Genomic DNA, 18,510 nt, shown 5'->3' on the forward strand with positions numbered 1-18,510 from the left:
CCTTGTAGGTAATTGATATTAATATAAAACACTAAAGAAAGCATTTTGATGATGCTTTATTAATTACGAAGTATTATTGTAATTGCTATTAAATGTCCGAAGACCTGTGGACTTTATTTCTTTGATTCATATTAAATATGTCTTAACCTAATTGGGAAGAAATCCAGTATTAAAAATAACTTCTTCCAATGCATTTGGATCTTACGAGTGAACCAATATTTGTTTAAAAAATTAGGACTAACTTCCTATTCCTCAGATCAGAGTTATTACCACTTGTCTTGGATTTTGCTCAGGAATTTGTAGTCTGATAGCTCTGGATTCTTAGAAAATGGACTTGTCTGATAGCTCTGGATTCTCTGGGAAAACTGTAACCACAGATACTGCCAGGTCCCTAAGTTTTAGAGGCTTTAGATATAGTATGTAAAACTCACATAAAGGCTTTTAGTTTTGGGTGCTGGGGGTCAGGTAGGGCCAGGACAGTCTTCACCACTGGTTGAAGGTAACTCCCACTCCTTCCAGGCTTGAGATGCCCAAACACCTCTAGGGGTTGAACAACTCTTTAAACCTCAAAACAGAACAAAAAATACATTACATATTATATTACATATATGGACAATATGGATATTACAGCTAATTATCTCAAGGAATCAAAGCTAATGCATCTAAAATTTAGAATGTCTTAAAAAAAAAAAAGAAGGAAAGGAAATAAGAAAAAGAAGGAGAAAACAAAGCTTGTTTAAAATATAAGTGATCCGTCCCTATCTTCGGCTGATTGTTTTGAGTGCTCCTGGATTATCATTGAAAACCCTGGTTTCCCTGTGAGGAAAGAATCTAGGATCTTCACAAGAAATAAAACGATCACAGTAGAGTTGTAAGGATATTGTTTTGAGGTGTTGTTGACATAATGCCACTATTACAGCACAGGATACTTATATCTCCTTCTAACTCAAGCATATTTTTCTTCATTTGCTTATACTACACTGTGTAGAATAGGCTTGATGTATAGCTAGGCTTGGACAACTCTGATTATCTGTGGGATGCCTGAGTACCTACCTGTCTTTAACTCTTGGCTACATTAAGGAGACTGATATTCATAATATGCAGTTTAGAGTTTGAAATTCCACTGGTGACAACCAAAACCAGTTTGTTTACTGATGGATTTCAACTGGCGATTAGAGATAGGCTGACTTGGCCATATAACTTGAAGGTCATAAAAAGAGTTCACTGGGAACTTCCGTCTTGAGCTCTCAATTCAAAGATGAAGTGTGCACTTTGAGAGTAAGGATCGTAGGGCACTTGCACTGGGATATCCCTTTGGCCCTTGGTGATTATCTGCACTTCCTCTTACTCTATTAAATGTTTTGCCTTTAAGTAGAAAAATTACATGAGTATGTTCTATGAATCTTCTGAGTCCTTTTAAATATCTGAACTTGTGGAATCTTTACATATACAATAAGTATCATTATTGGAAGTTAGTGTGATATATCTAACAATAGCTTGATATAATTGAATTATTGAGTTAATGATTGCCTAGTAAAATGATTTAGGCAAATACTTATTTCTAGTAAGGTGAACACTAAAGACAAACTCAAATTTATGTAGTTTTAAATCAGTAAAGAAGAATGAATAAGAAAGCATACAAAGGGAAGTATGATATATGTAAGAATCTTCTTCAGATGATCTTGCACAGAAGACCATTGTATAATCATCAGCTTGCTGTAAACTTCAGTCAGCAGTCAACTTCCACGAGGGCTTCAGCTTCTGGAGGATCTCAGCAGAACCTCACTTTAAAATCACTAAGGGGAGTAACCTGCAACAATATTAAGGTTTCTTTTAATTTGTCCAGAGGGTTGAGAATGAAAACAGGCTTGCGTAATATAAATTCATGAATAAATGTTCCACTGAAAATGTTCCCATATCACTAGATTGACCAATTGGAATGTGCTAAGATCACAAAATCTAATCATATTTTAGCCTTTGTAAGTATAGTGGCTGTTCAACAGAATGCTTCAACCCATCTGCAAAATAAACACACTGTTTAGACTAATACATATTCATAAACCATAGAGGGAGAAAACTATATACAGCCACTCTGGAGGAGTAACTCAAAGGTTCTTTTGCAATTGTTTCAGTTAATGCCTCCACCTTTACAATTTGTCCTAATTGATTTAATTACAAATGAAGCATGAACTGGCCACATCTGCTGTCCTGGAAATGTTTCCCCAATAGTGTTTAATTTTGTGGCCAGTTTGTCCCTACTGAAATGAATTTTTTCATTTGTTCCATCAGGATTTTATCTAATCCCTGGTAGATATTTTTTTTTTGGTACTGTCGGATGGCCATTATGGTTTTGTCAGATATTATCTTCATGAATCTTAGAACACAATCATGAAATATCTGGAATTTCTTTTAAGAACTTCTTTTCTGGTCACATTTTATGTATCTATAATTGAATAGTTAAACTTCTTCATTAATTTGTTACTATCATAAATTATTTGTTTTATATGAGATGCTTTATCAGGGTTTTTAGTCAGAGCACTCTGCTTAGCATGATAATCTCTAAAATATTTCTATTGTATTTCTAAGTATTTTATAGTATCTATAACTTTTACAGTACCTTTTTTTACTGCGAACCTACCACAATGAGCAATGGCTCTTTGATATGGGCTATGTTGTTGAATTAATACATCTAGATTATGGTGTATCATTTTCATATTTACACACAAAAAAAGATTTACGATAATCTAGGTACATGTGACAATCTATATGTTTATCTGCTCTGTTCCAATCCATCTTCCTATTTCTGTGAAGTCTTTTGTCCATAGGGATTCTGGAGCTAACAGTATTCCTTAGATAATTTTTTAAAATTATACAGAGTATAGATATTTTCATGACTAGAACAGCTATAATTTGATTATCTGTAGGGAAACATAGTACATTTTGTCTAGAAGTTAATCCTACCTATTAAAATTGTGGGTCTTGTGTCACAGAGAATAATGTATCCTTCTAATAATAATCCCAAAGTACCAGTTGTGGGTTGGGGCATAAGATTGTTAATGATTTTCACCATTTCTGTGGTTTTATTAAGCCAATTATGTGATGTTCTATTAATAGTGAGATTATTGGTAGACATTAAGACCCTTAGATCAACAAAAAATAGGTATTGCTTCCCTTGGGATTTCAGGGGAAGAACAAGGAGTTCTTGGGTACCAGTGTTTACCGTGGAGTTAAGTCATTGGACAGATTTCAAGTAGTAGTCTGGAATTTTAGCTAATGTGGGACATTGGTTCTTTAAATGACACTTCTGTTTAGTATCTATAGGTTTCCTTTTGTACAGGATCCCAGGTCATAGAGAATAGAGGCTCCTTTAGTTGTTTAACCTAAAGATCCACAATAATACTGATTTCTAGCATATTTGCTTTTTAAGTATCTCCAGAAACAACTAGTCACATATTGGATATTTTCAAAGTCAGTAATTTTACATTTTAACATTTTCTTCTCTTTGGTTCCCCTAATTCAAGTCTGAGCCCACTTACGGAAAGAGAAGGTATAGTTTTTCTTGTCAGGTGTTGAGTCTACCTCAGAATTGTTTGAAGATGTCATAAAGTCTATGTTTTATCTTTATTTAGTTTATAATTTTGCATCTTTGTTTAAAGAAAAGCTTTCAAAATTGCCTTATGTAATGCATTTTGTGTTTTTTACACTTTACACCACTAGGTTATTTAAATCTTCTCTTTTCTAATCTGCTGCTTTTACTCCATGTAGCTAACAATTAATTAAATTAATTGGTGCATATCTGTAGTATAGGACAATAAGTATCTAATAAAAATCCTGAATTCTACAGAAAATATTTTGCTTGTATCTCTGAAGTTTAGGAAAATTATTAATTATAGTTCTTAATTTGGCTCCTGACCAGGGTTTTAATTCAACTTCCATAGATCTGACTTGTGTTCTAAAAATATAAAATGTGGCATTCTTTCCTAATGAAAACTCTAAGGACAGACTAGCTCATTTACAAAACCAGGTAAAGTTGCATAGAAAAAAAAAATGAAAAGAAGGCTAGCTTTCAGAATATAAAGGCCTTGACAAAGACTATATTGCAATTTGAATTTTATTTAGCAAGCCCAATATGCCAATTAAAAAAAGTGTAGTATTGACTATTCAGTATTTTATCTCATTTATCTCTTAAATATTTTAAGTCATTGAATATGTTCTATCAAAAGCTCCCTGTAATAGTTCCTGTTATTCTAAATTATGTGTCTAGCTAATCATTTTTCTAAACTCTATCAAGGAAATGAGAAGATTTAGGATTAAAATGTGACTTTTTAGGGGAAGCAGAAGTTCTCCCAGGAAGATTGAGACTTTGAATAGATAAACCCCTGACACAAGAGAAAGGGGCCACTGTGATCAGTCAAGACTGTTTGCTTGTTTATTGCCTTGAGTCTGTTCCTACTTGGGTGATTATCAGAAGCAAGGGTTGACACTGACTGACTGAATTATAGAAATCATGTTCGTTGAGGGGAGCTGTTGTTGACTGTTTAACAGGAGTAAAAGGTTCTGATGGTTCCTGTTCCCATGGCTGTAGAACAATGAGTCTTTTTATTAAAGTCAGGGATCTATTTTTATTCTCACAATTTGGGAAAGACTGGCCCAGACCAAACACAAGTTTCTCTGACGGGGTTGTCTCCAGGACTTGACAAATTTCTCTCTCCGTGAAATACAAAACAGTCTTTATTCTCCATCTGAGGGAAAAGATGAGCCAACTACTTAGGAACATCTCTCCTTTTAAGAGTTGGGTGACAGGGGCATTCATCCTTCCTTGGCATGTCTAGTAGAAGCTGATAACACAAGTGCCCTCAGATGCCACAGATGGATCACACATAACTCAAGGGGTGAGACAAAGCAAGTAACATGTAATAAATGGGGAAAATGCAGATTCTTCTAAAGAATTCAAATAAAATTTATGTTTAAAACACTCTGTTGGCCAAAACAGTACTTGTCCATGAGTTAGACTTACCTCTGGACAATAGCTATGTGAAAATAAAAATTTTGTTAGTGTATTTCTTACTAACTTATTCTGTCACATCATCACTAATTTAACCTTCCCAGGAAACAGTTTAGTTTCCTTTTTCTCTTTTTTTGAAAGTGTAGAACGAAGTTCCACCCACAGAGTGGCACCCATTTATAAAGCTGGTGTTGGGAGAAAAGATTATTTTTGTAGGCTCAAGTGTGTCACATTAGTCCTGTGATGAGATCTGGTTTGGGAATACAATTGTCTTGACAAGATAATGGTATACATTTATTAGCGTAATAATGAGGCATTTCAAAAAATAATTAAAATAACACAAAATGTGGAAGATGTACACCTAGCTATGCCTCTGGTAACTAGTAAGCAGTGTTTTTACTGATCAGCAGAAATCTTGGATTTTAAAACTTTTTTTCTTAGGGCTCTGGGGTGACCCAGTTGATTAAGCATCTGAATCTTTATCTCAGCTCAGGTCTTAATCTCAGGGTTGTGAGTTCGAGCCCCCCATTTGGCCCCATGCTGGGTATGAAGCCTCCTTGAAAAGAAAAAGTTAAAAAAAAAAATTAAAACTATTTTTCTCATTACAGGCTGTGAACCTATTCCTGTGCGCTATCTCGAGTGGAGCAACATAGAATCCATTATAGCCATCGCCTTTTCCTGCCTGGGCATACTTGTCACCTTGTTTGTTACCCTCATCTTTGTGCTGTACCGGGACACACCAGTGGTCAAATCCTCCAGTCGGGAGCTCTGCTACATTATTCTAGCTGGCATCTTCCTCGGTTATGTGTGCCCTTTTACCCTCATTGCCAAGCCTACCACCACATCCTGCTACCTCCAGCGCCTTCTGGTTGGCCTCTCCTCTGCCATGTGCTATTCTGCTTTAGTGACCAAAACCAACCGAATTGCACGTATCCTAGCTGGCAGCAAGAAGAAAATCTGTACCAGGAAGCCCAGGTTCATGAGTGCCTGGGCCCAGGTGATCATTGCCTCAATCCTGATTAGTGTGCAGCTAACCCTGGTGGTAACCTTGATCATCATGGAGCCCCCCATGCCCATCCTGTCCTACCCAAGTATCAAGGAAGTCTACCTTATCTGCAATACCAGCAACCTGGGTGTGGTGGCCCCTCTGGGTTACAATGGACTCCTCATCATGAGCTGTACCTATTATGCCTTCAAGACCCGCAATGTGCCCGCCAACTTCAATGAGGCCAAATATATTGCCTTCACCATGTATACCACCTGCATCATCTGGCTGGCTTTTGTGCCCATTTACTTTGGGAGCAACTACAAGATCATTACCACCTGCTTTGCAGTGAGCCTCAGTGTAACAGTGGCCCTGGGGTGCATGTTCACTCCCAAGATGTATATCATTATTGCCAAGCCTGAGAGGAATGTCCGCAGTGCCTTCACCACCTCTGACGTAGTCCGCATGCATGTTGGCGATGGCAAGCTGCCCTGCCGCTCCAACACTTTCCTCAACATTTTCCGAAGAAAGAAGCCAGGGGCAGGGAATGCCAAGTGAGTTATCTGACCCAGCTTTACCTCCCCCTTTCTCTTTTCTCTTTACTTCTATTTGACTAACTCATGTTCTTCCATTTCCCCAACAGTTTTCACTTCCTTTCTTACTCTTTTCTCCTTTTTTCCAAATTTCACATTCTCTGGCAGTAGGAATACTAAAGGTCTTCTTTGGTCTCATTCCCTTGAAAAAGCAAGGAGCATAAAGGTTGTTGTTGTGGTTGTTGTAGAAGTGACAACCAGCTGAGCATATTCTTATTCTTACCTAGAATCTTCAGCTTCTTTTCTAATAAGTTTTTCCTTTCACATGGGTCCCCTCCTTTATGGAATATCAACACTTCTCTAAGGTCTGGGTTTGAGATGCAAACTCTAATTCTAATCTCTAGTTTAGACTATGATTGAATAAAGTTTCTGAGTTATTTTTATCATTCTGGAGTCTCAGTGTTAACTAATCATGGGATGGAAAGAAGGAAATTAAGCACCTGGAGAAATCCGACTATTTCATAATTTGAGTGCAACTAGCAGCGAGTCTGCCCTGGAATAAGTTCCCTTGAGCAGCAGTCCTCCCATGCCCCTCTTACTTACTGAGCATCAATGGGTATTGTAATAAAGACGTTCCATAATGCTACACAAGAGTTGTGCTGCCTCTACTGCAAGGTCACAAGCAGAATGGTTTGTTTCTGAGCCATAAAGCGCCAGAGGAAATAAGAAACTAGATAAGGGTGAAGAGCTCCAAACTGACACAGACACTTGAAATTCTAAAGATAGTTGAACCATCCAAAAAGTCCTCAATTTCCCCCATTAACACTGTTAATTTTTTTCTGAAACCATCTTTTAAAAGTGAAGACTTTTACACGATTATTGTATATTTTTTCACCTACCTGAACAAGCCAGGAAGAAAGGGGCATAGGTGTTATTTTCCTTCATTTTACAAGTGAGGAAACTCAGTCACTGTGAAGTTCTATGACTTGTGAATGTAATTCTATTTAGTTAGATATTCTTTGCCTAGGTCTTAATTGGCATGAAATTTCTCATCTTACCTTATGTAAAAAAATGTACATGCCTTAAACCTCTGTGTTGTGTATCTTTACTTGCCAAGAGGTACCATGGGAATCTTTTACAGAAATCATATAATTGGTTTGAGGATCTGATGAAGGAGTCTGTGGGAAAAAATATATATATTTTTTTAAGATTTTTTTTTATTTGTTTACTTGACAGAGAGGGAGATCACAAGTAGACAGAGAGTGGCAGGCAAAGAGAGAGGGGGAAGCAGGCTCCCCGCTGAGCAGAGAGCCCAATGCGGAGCTCGATCCCAGGACCCTGAGATCATGACCTGAGCTGAAGGCACAGACTTAACCCACTGAGCTACCCAGGCACCCCCAAAATATATTTTTTAATCTATGAAATTATTATTATTTCAAATAATAAATAGTAATTTTTCAGTGTTAAGGATTAAGATCATAATGCATGTTTACTCATTGGTATATCCATTTCAAGTTCTAAATAAAACACTGATAATAAAAGTTACATAGTCATTTTTTTCCCTTGCCAGGCTTTTCGTGCTAGCCAGCATGCCATCAGGAGCAGCCCCCTGGCAGGGACTCAACAGTAAGCATGAAGGCAAATGAACAGTGCCATGAAATGAGAAAAAAATAATAAACCATAGCCACAGAGTCCAGATGTAAAATGGCATCATAACAATTTCCATTAAGAGGGAAGGAGTGGGAAGAAACACAATGAGAAAGAGAACACTCTAAGCTGGAATGTTTGTAGACACTGAGAGATTTCCTTTGTCCCATGTCATATGGATTTATGAGGGATCCATTCTACCACCTACCATTATACAATCCATGTTTCTGATTTTTCTGCCTTTATTATGGTTCTTCAGAAACTTACGTGATTTTTTTGATCATTGTTATTTCTGAAAGCTGTTCTAACCATTTGATGAAAGAAGATACCTATGTGATCATGGTATCTTGTGTTAGTACCCAGGGATATGCATCTATGGAAGCTCTCCCAATGATTTTATGTACACTTGTGCATAGAACTCCATGAGCACTGTCCTAGAGCAGTGACTGATGAATAGTATACCATGCTTGCTGCTGGGATAAGCTGATGTGTCTTTAACAATTCTTATTAGCAACTCACTTGCAGCCAGACATTGTTGTACATTCTGATCATCTTCTTGTACATGGAACTTCTTTCCTTAGAAGCCTGAGAATATACCTTTCACTATTATGAAGTTAGAAATCAATTTTATTTGGGATCCTGCTTTTAAGAGAGAAATCGGTTTGTTCTAAATTGGATTGGTTGTCTAGGAGGTGCTATTTAACCAATAAATTGCTTATCTATTAGCTATAATTTATCAACACTCTCAGAGTAATATGGTATACTTCTAATTAATAGCATGCAAGTTTCTTAGTATGATCTGTAGCCTCTGCAGGATGTAGCACACAGCTGAGCTGACCCAGAGTATTTGAGGCTAGAGCTCTATGGAACACAGCCACTTATTTATTTATTTTTCTGATTTATTCTTCTGTGGCTTCTCTTTTAACTCTCTATGAGACTATAATTTTAAAAATAATAATAATCTCAGTGCCTATGTTTTTGCCTTTTTTATTGCTATCTTATGTGCTTCTGGTTTGTCTCCAAATTTACAAAAACCACAACAATCTAATATTTTTCTACAGCAACTAAAATCTAGCAGAGTTTTGCCAACTGTAGCAAAGGGGCTGAAAACTCTGGAGAGCATATCACCCGATGAGTTTATTACCATTCTGGATGTGTAATTCCTAGGTTTATGGTGCACTGAGGGTGTTCGGCAGTCTGCATATGTAGCTATAAACACAGAACAGCTGCTGTAATGAAGAGCTTCCAACTGATCTGTTTGAATATTATTGTGAAGAGTTGCAAGTCCGACTACATCCTCATAAGAGGCTGTTTCTGAGATACTGGGGAGGGATGACCTCATGGGTCTGTTTTTGAAAAGTTTTCTGCAGTTTTTAAATTTAATTCACAGCTAACCATGTGATAGACCAAAGGTCTGGACACTACTTTTACATTTTCTGAAGTGTAATTTAGGAGGAGTTTAACCAATAAATTGTGTGTTCGGGTTACTTACAGTTAGATGCCTAATTAAGCATAATCCTACTCTAGAAGATCGATTGAATAGCATAATTGCCTTTGACAGCTCTAATTTCTTTAGCTGAAGTAACTCAATGTATTCTGATAGGAAAATATTTAAGCTTAACCTTATATAAAGATAGTGGTAAAATTATTTTCTTGGCAATAGAAGAAATATGGAAATCCTCAGGCATTCATAATTAAATTATTTAGATCCAAATTACTTATCACTTCTCTTTAAGCAAAATGAGCTAACACTATGCAACCAAAATATTAAAATAATATGTAAATGACATGCTTCTTTTAAAAAATAGGTATATTAATGACTAAATGTCAAACTAACACTCCTATTTTCTGGGTAAGTAACCTCAGTGAGAGCCAATCTAACAGTACATGGAGCTGGAATGTGACAGTTCACCCCTATGGCCTTTTGCATGCAGGACTGAAAACAATTACAATCACAAAAAAGCATTAGATTCATGTAAAAAAGTAATTTTAAAACCTAGGTCCCTAGGGGCACCTGGGTGGCTCAGTAGGTTAAGCCACCAACTCTGAGTTTTGGCTCGGATCATTCATCCCAGGATCCTGAGATCGAGCCCTTCTCCTGTGCTCTTTGCTCAACCTGGAATCTGCTGGAGATTCTTCCCCCTACTTCTCCCTCCTCCTTTACTCCCCCCACCCCCACCACTGCTCGCACTCTCTCTCTTTCAAATAAATAAGGCCTTTTAAAAAAGTATAGGTTCCTAAATAAATAGAATATTATTATGTTCTTGCAGTTGTTTCTTACGCATTTGAATGTATGTTTCTACTGAGTGCAAAAGCTAAGTGACATACTGAATAGAATGATGCTCTGAGGAAATTTTTCTCTTGGTCTGCTAGAAACATTTTGTCCACAAGTAGGGTCACTAAGCCCGCAGCATTCATGATTATGCCCCGGGTATGCCTTTTAATTTGTCTTTCTTCCTTTGATTATGAAAGGAAATACGGTAAGGTGCCAACAGACATCACAATCAAATAGAAATAACATGTTTGCTTTCATAGAAAGAACTCAGTCACTATTCTAATAAGCTTGTACATGAGAAAATTTGTCATTTTGAAATTATTTTTCCTGTAATCATACAATAAATGGCTTTAAAAGTATTGTAAAAAAGTGACAGTATTGTAAATATTCCCTTGCTTTTAAAGTAAATATCAGAAGATTTTATCTAAGTACTTGGCATAGAATTTTACTACTCGAGAGTAACATTTACGGAGGATGAATTGTTTATTGATTCATTTATTCAATCAGTCATGGTTTCAACAGTAAGCTTAAAAGCACATACATACTTGATGTGGTGCTAGGTAATATTCAATATAAAAAAAGATAGAAGAAGCAGGCACAGACTGTATCAGTCTTGTGATATGGTAAGGGAAACACAAAATATAACTAACTATGCTGGGTTAGGTGCCATAATACCACAGTATAACATTGTGGGTGTCAGGGAAGAAAGAGATTAGGTCCAGCTAATGGAGCAGTACCTGCTGAAGGATAGGATAAAATTTCTTGATGAAAGTGGCATTTGAACTTGGCCTGAAAGGTTGTTTTCAACAGGAGAAAATATTTGCATGTCATGTAAAAGAAGCTTTAGAAATGTGAATGCATTTTCTGGCCACACTGTGGAATCTGATATGAATGTAGTACATGGAGAAGTATAGTGGTGGGCAAATTTGTCCTACAAAAAGAGGATAGATTATTGATAATAATTAATAATAATCAGTGTCCTAAGAAGGAGCTTAGGTATTTTTTATATAAACTGCAAGGTACATTAAGGATTTTTGTGATTTTTATGGTCATGTGAAAGCTTTATGGGAAGAGATTGACTGCTGAAAGATTAACCAATAGAGTGTTAACAATAACCCAAATGACAGGTTAAGAGTTTTAAAATAGAGCAGTGAAGTAAAAGTCCAACCCCAGATATGAATATGAAAAACTTTTCTGAGCTTGATACATTAGAGTTGGATTATTGGTTTGCAGAGAGGAATGAAGAAATAAAACCTAGAATACAACTCTCATGATTTGACCCTGTGTGACTGGAAAAATGCAGCTAGAAGGAAGGTGGAATACAGATGTAGAACTGGGGAGATGTTGATGAGTTGGGTTTCAGACTTATCAATTGAAGATGCAGTAAAGGCATTCCAAATAGAGGCAGCCATAAGTTATTTAGAGATTTAAGTCAGGAGCTCAAAAGAAAGGTCTGAGCCAGAGCTCTAGATTGAGGCTTAATTGTTAGAATGTTTAAAGTGGCCAAAAGTGTGGTTATGACTTAAGAAGAAAGTAGGAGGAAGAACATTAGGGAACAGTTGCACTTGAGAAATAGATATAAATAAGGAAAACCTAAAGGCAATAAACACAAGGGAATCAAAAAGAATGGGGAAACAAGAGGACTACAGTATCCTGGAAACCAAGGAGGAGACTTTGTCTTAGTCAGCTTGGGTTGCCATAGTAAAATCCCACAGACTGGATGCTTAAACAACAGACATTTATTTTCTCACAGTTCTGGAGGCCAGAATTCCAAGATCAGAATGCCAGCATGGTTGGTTTCTGGTGAGATCTCTCCTCTTGGGTTGCTGATGGCTGCCTTCTAGCTGTGTGCTCGTGTAACTTCTTGTCTGTGCAAGGATGGGGAGAGAGAGAAGGAGAGGGGAAAAGGAGAGAGAGAGAACTATGTGGTCTCACTTTTTGTATGAGCACCAATCCCAGAAGAAGGCCCCACTCTGAGGACCTCCTATAAACCTAATTACCTCCCAAAGTCTCCACATCCTAATAACATTACACCAGGGGTTAGAACTCAATTTAGGAATTTGGGGGAACACAACCATTCAGTGTATAACAGACTGTTCCAAGAAGATTGAGCTTGGGATCCTTGGGTTCCCCAAGGATGGAGACTCTATGGTTGTCCTTGAGTGGCTTCAGTGTTGTGATGTGGGTAGAATTTCTATTAGAATAAGTTGAGTTTGGCATTAAGGGAACTTAAAATTCTAGATAGTATTTAAGGAGAGGGGAGTGATATAAGAGAGGAGAGATTTAAGCTTGTTTGTATCTAAGAAATTTTCTTAGAGGCATGTGTTTATGCTGAGCCACCTGACTCAGACCTGTGCCTTACAATACAGTCCTTTGCCGTCTGTTGACAACTCTGTGACCAATGAAGCATCGACTCTGAAGAACATGTTGATTATGTTCGATACCGGTTCTCACTTAACTACACGTGTGTTGCTTGACATTAAAAAAAAAAAAAAAAGATTAAAAAATCAGGCTGGAAATTTATAGGAATTTTAATTCAAATCCAAAAATAAAAAAAAGAAAGTAAGAAAATACAGCCCTTGTTACTGATTTTATCAGACCTCTGGACTTACAGTGTAGGATTTGAGAAGGGACATATGAAGGAAAGTCTGGAAAGTACCACATGCTTTCCTGGAATGAGTGGGGGAGCTAGAGGATCCGTAGCTGATAAGTAGCAGTTGTTTGTAGAAGAAAGAAGGATGTTGTGGATCCAGAGACAGACTCAGCTGGGGCTAACACAGGTACCTTTATTCAGCTGTGATTGAAAGGAGCTGGAAATCTTTGGATCTCTCCCTGACAGCTAGTCATAGTGCTGGAGCCTGCCAGCATGAGAACATTTTATTTGGGGTAAAGACTTAATGCCCCCCACCGAAAAACCAAGCCAAAATGCTTTCACTTCCTGAAAGATACAACATTTTGCCACCTGAAGCATATTAGCCATAATTTAGAATGAAAATAGATAAGTCGGTATGTGGAGAAGTTGCTGCTGTGAGGGACCAGCTGCAGAGGCCATAAGCTTAGGTGTGGGGAAAGGGTGCACAACAGGACAAAGGAGGGATGGACACAACTTGTCCCCCATCAGGGGCTGCAAATTTGCAGTCATCATTATTTTCTTGTTTTTTTTTTTTTTAAATCTTGTTAATAATACGCTCATTTTGCAAATAACACAGAGTAGCTCCTTTTGATACTTGTATTTTATGTTTTCAAGTTCTACACTGAGACCATAGGTACAGATTATGTTGCAGCTTCAAAGAGAACATAGTTCCTTTTGAATATAGTTCACCTTTTACATTTCTTTCAAATTCAAATAAACTTACATGACTGATCCACATTCAAGCTCCCAAACATAATATTTTATCCTCATATGTTAACACTACATAGTTTTCAAACTGAATTAAGAATATTCTTTTTTAAAAGAAAAAAAAGATTTATTTTAGAGATAGAGAAATAGAGAAGTGAGGGGCAGAGGGAGAGGAAGAGAAACTTGAGCAGACTGTGCTAAATGGAGAGACCAACCCAGGGCTTGATCTAATGATCCTGAGATCATGACCCTGAGATCATAACCCTGAGACCACGACCTGAGCCAAAATGAAGAGTTGGACACTTAACTGACTGTGCCACTGAAGGGCTCCTGAATTCAGAATATTCTATATGAATATTCATAATGGCCCAAGAGAGGTCCGTATAACACAATTGTGCAAAGAACCTAAGGCTTGAAAAGCTCAAGCCATTTTTATAAGAGAAAGAGTTGGGACTAAAATCATTGAGGATGTTTGTTTGGATAAAACCATCACTCTAATAGCTGTTTATGTCTGCAACCTCAATAATGTATATATTCATTCATATATTCAATAAAATGAATAAGACATGTAGACTGCCCTCTAGAAGTTCATAGTTTATTGATATAACACACCATTACAATAAATTTGAGTAAGTGGAAATGACAGGAAATGATACAGTGTGGTGATTCAGGTGAATGGGTAAATTTAGAACCAGAAGTTTATTAGGTATATACCCCACTCTATGTAACAGTCACCTGTTAAAGAAACTATTGGAAGACCCATTGGAGACCTGCAGGCTGAACCTGACCATGGATATTCTCAGATCATGGGAACAGAGCCTATAGATTCACTAATTATAACTCGTAAGCTACAAGTTATAGAACCAACTTAAGTTAGCTTAAGCAAATTTATTTTCCATTCGTATAAAATAAATGGGAAAATGTACCAAAAGAGCATTGTGCAGTGCCTAGCACATAGTAAAATCTCAATAGCTGTTACTAGTGACACTGAAATTTTGAAAATAGGGGATGATGTATGGGAATTTATATATTAGCATAAAACTCTGCATTACACCATCTATAAAGAGAGTTTTGAAAACTGGCAGTGTGCATCACCATTATCATTAGTTCATGGTATCTATGCTATGTAGAATGGAAGGGCATGTATCTGCTGAAAGTGGGGACATGCAGGTGTGACTTAGCGTGAGATGTGTGTGGGGAAGGACACCCTGTTTGACATGGCTTGGCAACCTGTCCATACTTGGCCATAGCTAAAGAAAGATGAGGTCATTTGCATTCCATCTGTTAGTGTTCAGTGTAAAGTGTTACCTACTCTAAAGGGAAGCAGACCATGTGAGCAACGTGTTCGTAAAGCTAGTTCAAGAGCAAAAATAATAACAGCTTGCAGAATGAAGAACATAAGAAGAAGAAAGTACCAGTGGATTTGTAAGCTTCAGCTCATGAGAAGAGACCCTTAGGCTCCTTAATTAGAACTCTCTGGCTACAAATTATAGGAGCCAACTTAAGCTAGTCTGAGTGAAAAGGGACTATTTACAGAAAGAATATAAGGACTACTTCCAGGTATCCCATGGTAACAAGATTTGGAATGCTTCTGGGACACATGGGGTTTGGGCTCCTGAGGAGAAAGCTCTCAGGGTCACCTCCTGTCTCCTCCCTGCCTGCCTCCTTCATCTTCTCCTCATAAATCTGCCTTCTTCATGTCATGGGCCCTCATGGTCCATCCAAGGACAACCATCCCTATGCTCCTGAGTTTACACGCAGTTATAGATCCAGCTACCCAAAGAGACTGCTTCCATTCTCTCTACCCATGTTGCTCTACATAACAAAGAAACTAATTGGCTAAGCCTGTCTCATGTGTCTACCTCAGTTTAAGGAGGTGAAGGACAATCATCTATCTGTATAAATCACAAGTGATTATTCCAAATTCTAGTAGCTATGCCAATGGAGGGGAAAGAAAATGTCATAGCTCTGACACAGCATTTATTATAAAGGTATGCACTATAGAATCAAACAAATTAAACAAACAAACAAAAAAAACCTGTCTTTACTACTTTTATAAAGAATCCCGACTATAAGATGGTTCTCAGTTGCCTAAAGATGAACAAAGAGGAGGGGGAAAGGTGTTTTATTTTGTAAAAGGAAAATAGGTCATTGGGACATTGTCTTCTGAATGAATTAAAATATGTGTAAGGGGGCACCTGGGGGGCTCAGTGGGTTAAGCCTCTGCCTTCAGCTCAGGTCATGATCTCAGGGTCCTGGGATTGAGCCCCTCATCGGGCTCTCTGCTCAGTGGGGAGCCTGCTTCCCTCCCTCTCTCTGCCTGCCTCTCTGCCTAGTTGTGATCTCTCTCTCTGTGTCAAATAAATAAAATCTTTAAAAATAAATAAATAAAAATAAAATAAAATATGTATAAATTAAAGACCAACAATAAAATATTGCTTATTATTAACATTGGTTATAGAATAGAAGAGGAAAATTATATGACTATAATTTGATTTTGTTTCAAAAGGGTAAACGAGACCTCCTATAATTTTTTTTTAATTTTTTTATTTTTTCAGCATAACAGTATTCATTATTTTTGCACCACACCCAGTGCTCCATGCAATCCGTGCCCTCTACAATACCCACCACCTGGTGCCCCCAACCTCCCACCCCCCACCCCTTCAAAATTCTCAGATCGTTTTTCAGAGTCCATAGTCTCTCATGGTTCACCTCCCCTTCCAATTTCCCTCAACTCCCTTCTCCTCTCCATCTCCCCTTGTCCTCCATGCTATTTGTTATGCTCCACAAATAAGTGGAACCATATGATAATTGACTCTCTCTGCTTGACTTATTTCACTCAGCATAATCTCTTCCAGTCCCGTCCATGTTGCTACAAAACTTGGGTATTCATCCTTTTTTTTTTTTTTTACAGCTTTATAAACATATATTTTTATCCCCAGGGGTACAGAGACCTCCTATAATTTAAGGCACCTTAAGGATACCTTCTATGCAAATTTTCTTCAAGATAAATTAGGAGTCCACTGCTAATAAAACTAAGACAAGTCCCTAGTGATTCTGCTAAACATGTTGAAAATCAACCCCGTAAAAGAAATCAATAAGAAATATTTTCCTGGGACATCTGGGTGGCTCAGTTGGTTAAGCATCTGCCTTCGGCTCAGGTCATGATCCCAGGGTCCTGGGATAAATAAAGTCCCTCATCAGCCTCCTTGCTTGACAGGGAGCTTGCTTCCCTCTCCCCCTCTGCTGCTTGCCCTGCTTGTGCTCTCTCTGACAAATAAATAAATGAGATCTTTAAAAAAGAGAGAAATATTTTCCTTTCCCTGATTTTCCAGCTATAAAAATGTATAGTTAGTTTGCTCCTAGTAAATTCTCTCAAACATTGTGGGAATTAATATCATTTTCCATTTTCCATTGCTTATGTTACCTGGATTAGATGGCTATGGGATGGGGAGTGGGAAAGATTAACAAAGAAAAAAAAAGACATACATGATCAAAACTAAATAACTAACTAACTAAATAAATAATAATAAAAAAAAGACATACGTGATCAAAGTATAATAGAAGGATTTATGACCAGAGGGCAGGGGTAGCAGTGAAGAAATGGAAGGATGGATCTATGTCACTAGCCAGCACTGTGACTTTAGCCATTGATTCTGTCAGTGTCTTATTGCAAGTTTTAGTATTTCAAGCTATTTTAGTTAAGTTTTCATAATTCAGTCCTTTGCTTAAAAAAAAATATGAAGGGCTTACTACTTTACAAATAGTGGACAATTTACCGGCGAAGAAATATTGAATGGTCTATAATCCCACAGAATTTTGAATCGAGCAGAGGACACCAGCAAAAGCCCTGACAACAACAATGTGGCAGTGTAGTCCTAGGACAGAAAGGATGGATAGCATATTTAGGAGACATAACAGAAGGGGCCTCTAGTGTAGACCATGGAAGGAGTCAGGCAGGGATCTAAGATAGCTAAGAATAACGGGCTGCCATTAGCTAGACCAAGCAGTGGGTTAAAGTTGGGGAAGGTACAGGGAACATGTTTAAGGCAGAGAAAGATGTAGAGGCAAGAGATACTGTGGCATAGTTGGGGGCGGGGAGCGGGATGAGGGTGTTTCCAATAGGGCTGACAGTAATTATTCTTACAAAAAATATTTAGCTCTGAATGTTTAAAGTCAAAAGTTACTCCAGAGCTGATCCTAGTATAAAATCACTTTTGCTCTGATAGTTAGTATGGTTTCAAGACTTGATACATACCTTTTCAGTTTGGGAAGAGAACCACTAATGACTCATTCACTCAACAGATGATTTTCAAGTGCCTAGTATGTGCCCAGCCCTGGAACAGTGCAGGGAATACAGTGGTGAGCAAAACAGATCCAGCCCCTGCCTTTTTGGAGGTGAAAATCTGGCCAGGAAACCAGACATGGAACAGGTAAATAGAAGTGTAGTTAGTGTTTGTAAGACTAAATACAAGGAGTTATGGAATGTCATTAGAGGGATCTAACCAGTCCCAGTGCAGGGAGCCTGGCCATGTTCCAGGAAGCAGCATTATTTAAATAAGACTTCTGAAGCAGAGAAGGGGTTAGCTAGGGATGGCAGGGGACTAATGGGGTAGAGCAGTCCAGGAATCAGAATGTAAAGGCACTGAGCAGAAAAAATACTCAAGGCTAAAGGAAATGAAGCAATTCCAAGATGCCTGCAGACAAGAAAGAATGAAGAGTATG

At 37.7% G+C, this 18,510-nt stretch overlaps 1 protein-coding gene across 4 annotated transcripts in view; it reads left to right on the top strand.

Moving 5' to 3' along the window:
• GRM1 (glutamate metabotropic receptor 1) overlaps positions 1-18,510 on the top strand; it is a 429,394-nt gene that overhangs the window by 383,167 nt on the left and 27,717 nt on the right. For all 4 annotated transcript variants that reach the window (XM_047735126.1, XM_047735127.1, XM_047735125.1 and 1 more), the window contains exon 8: positions 5,614-6,544. In XM_047735126.1, the coding sequence (XP_047591082.1) occupies positions 5,614-6,544 (931 nt within the window). The remainder of the gene's footprint in view (positions 1-5,613; positions 6,545-18,510) is intronic.

Source organism: Lutra lutra, chromosome 6 (assembly GCF_902655055.1).
Source record: "Lutra lutra chromosome 6, mLutLut1.2, whole genome shotgun sequence".
NCBI lineage: Eukaryota > Metazoa > Chordata > Mammalia > Carnivora > Mustelidae > Lutra > Lutra lutra.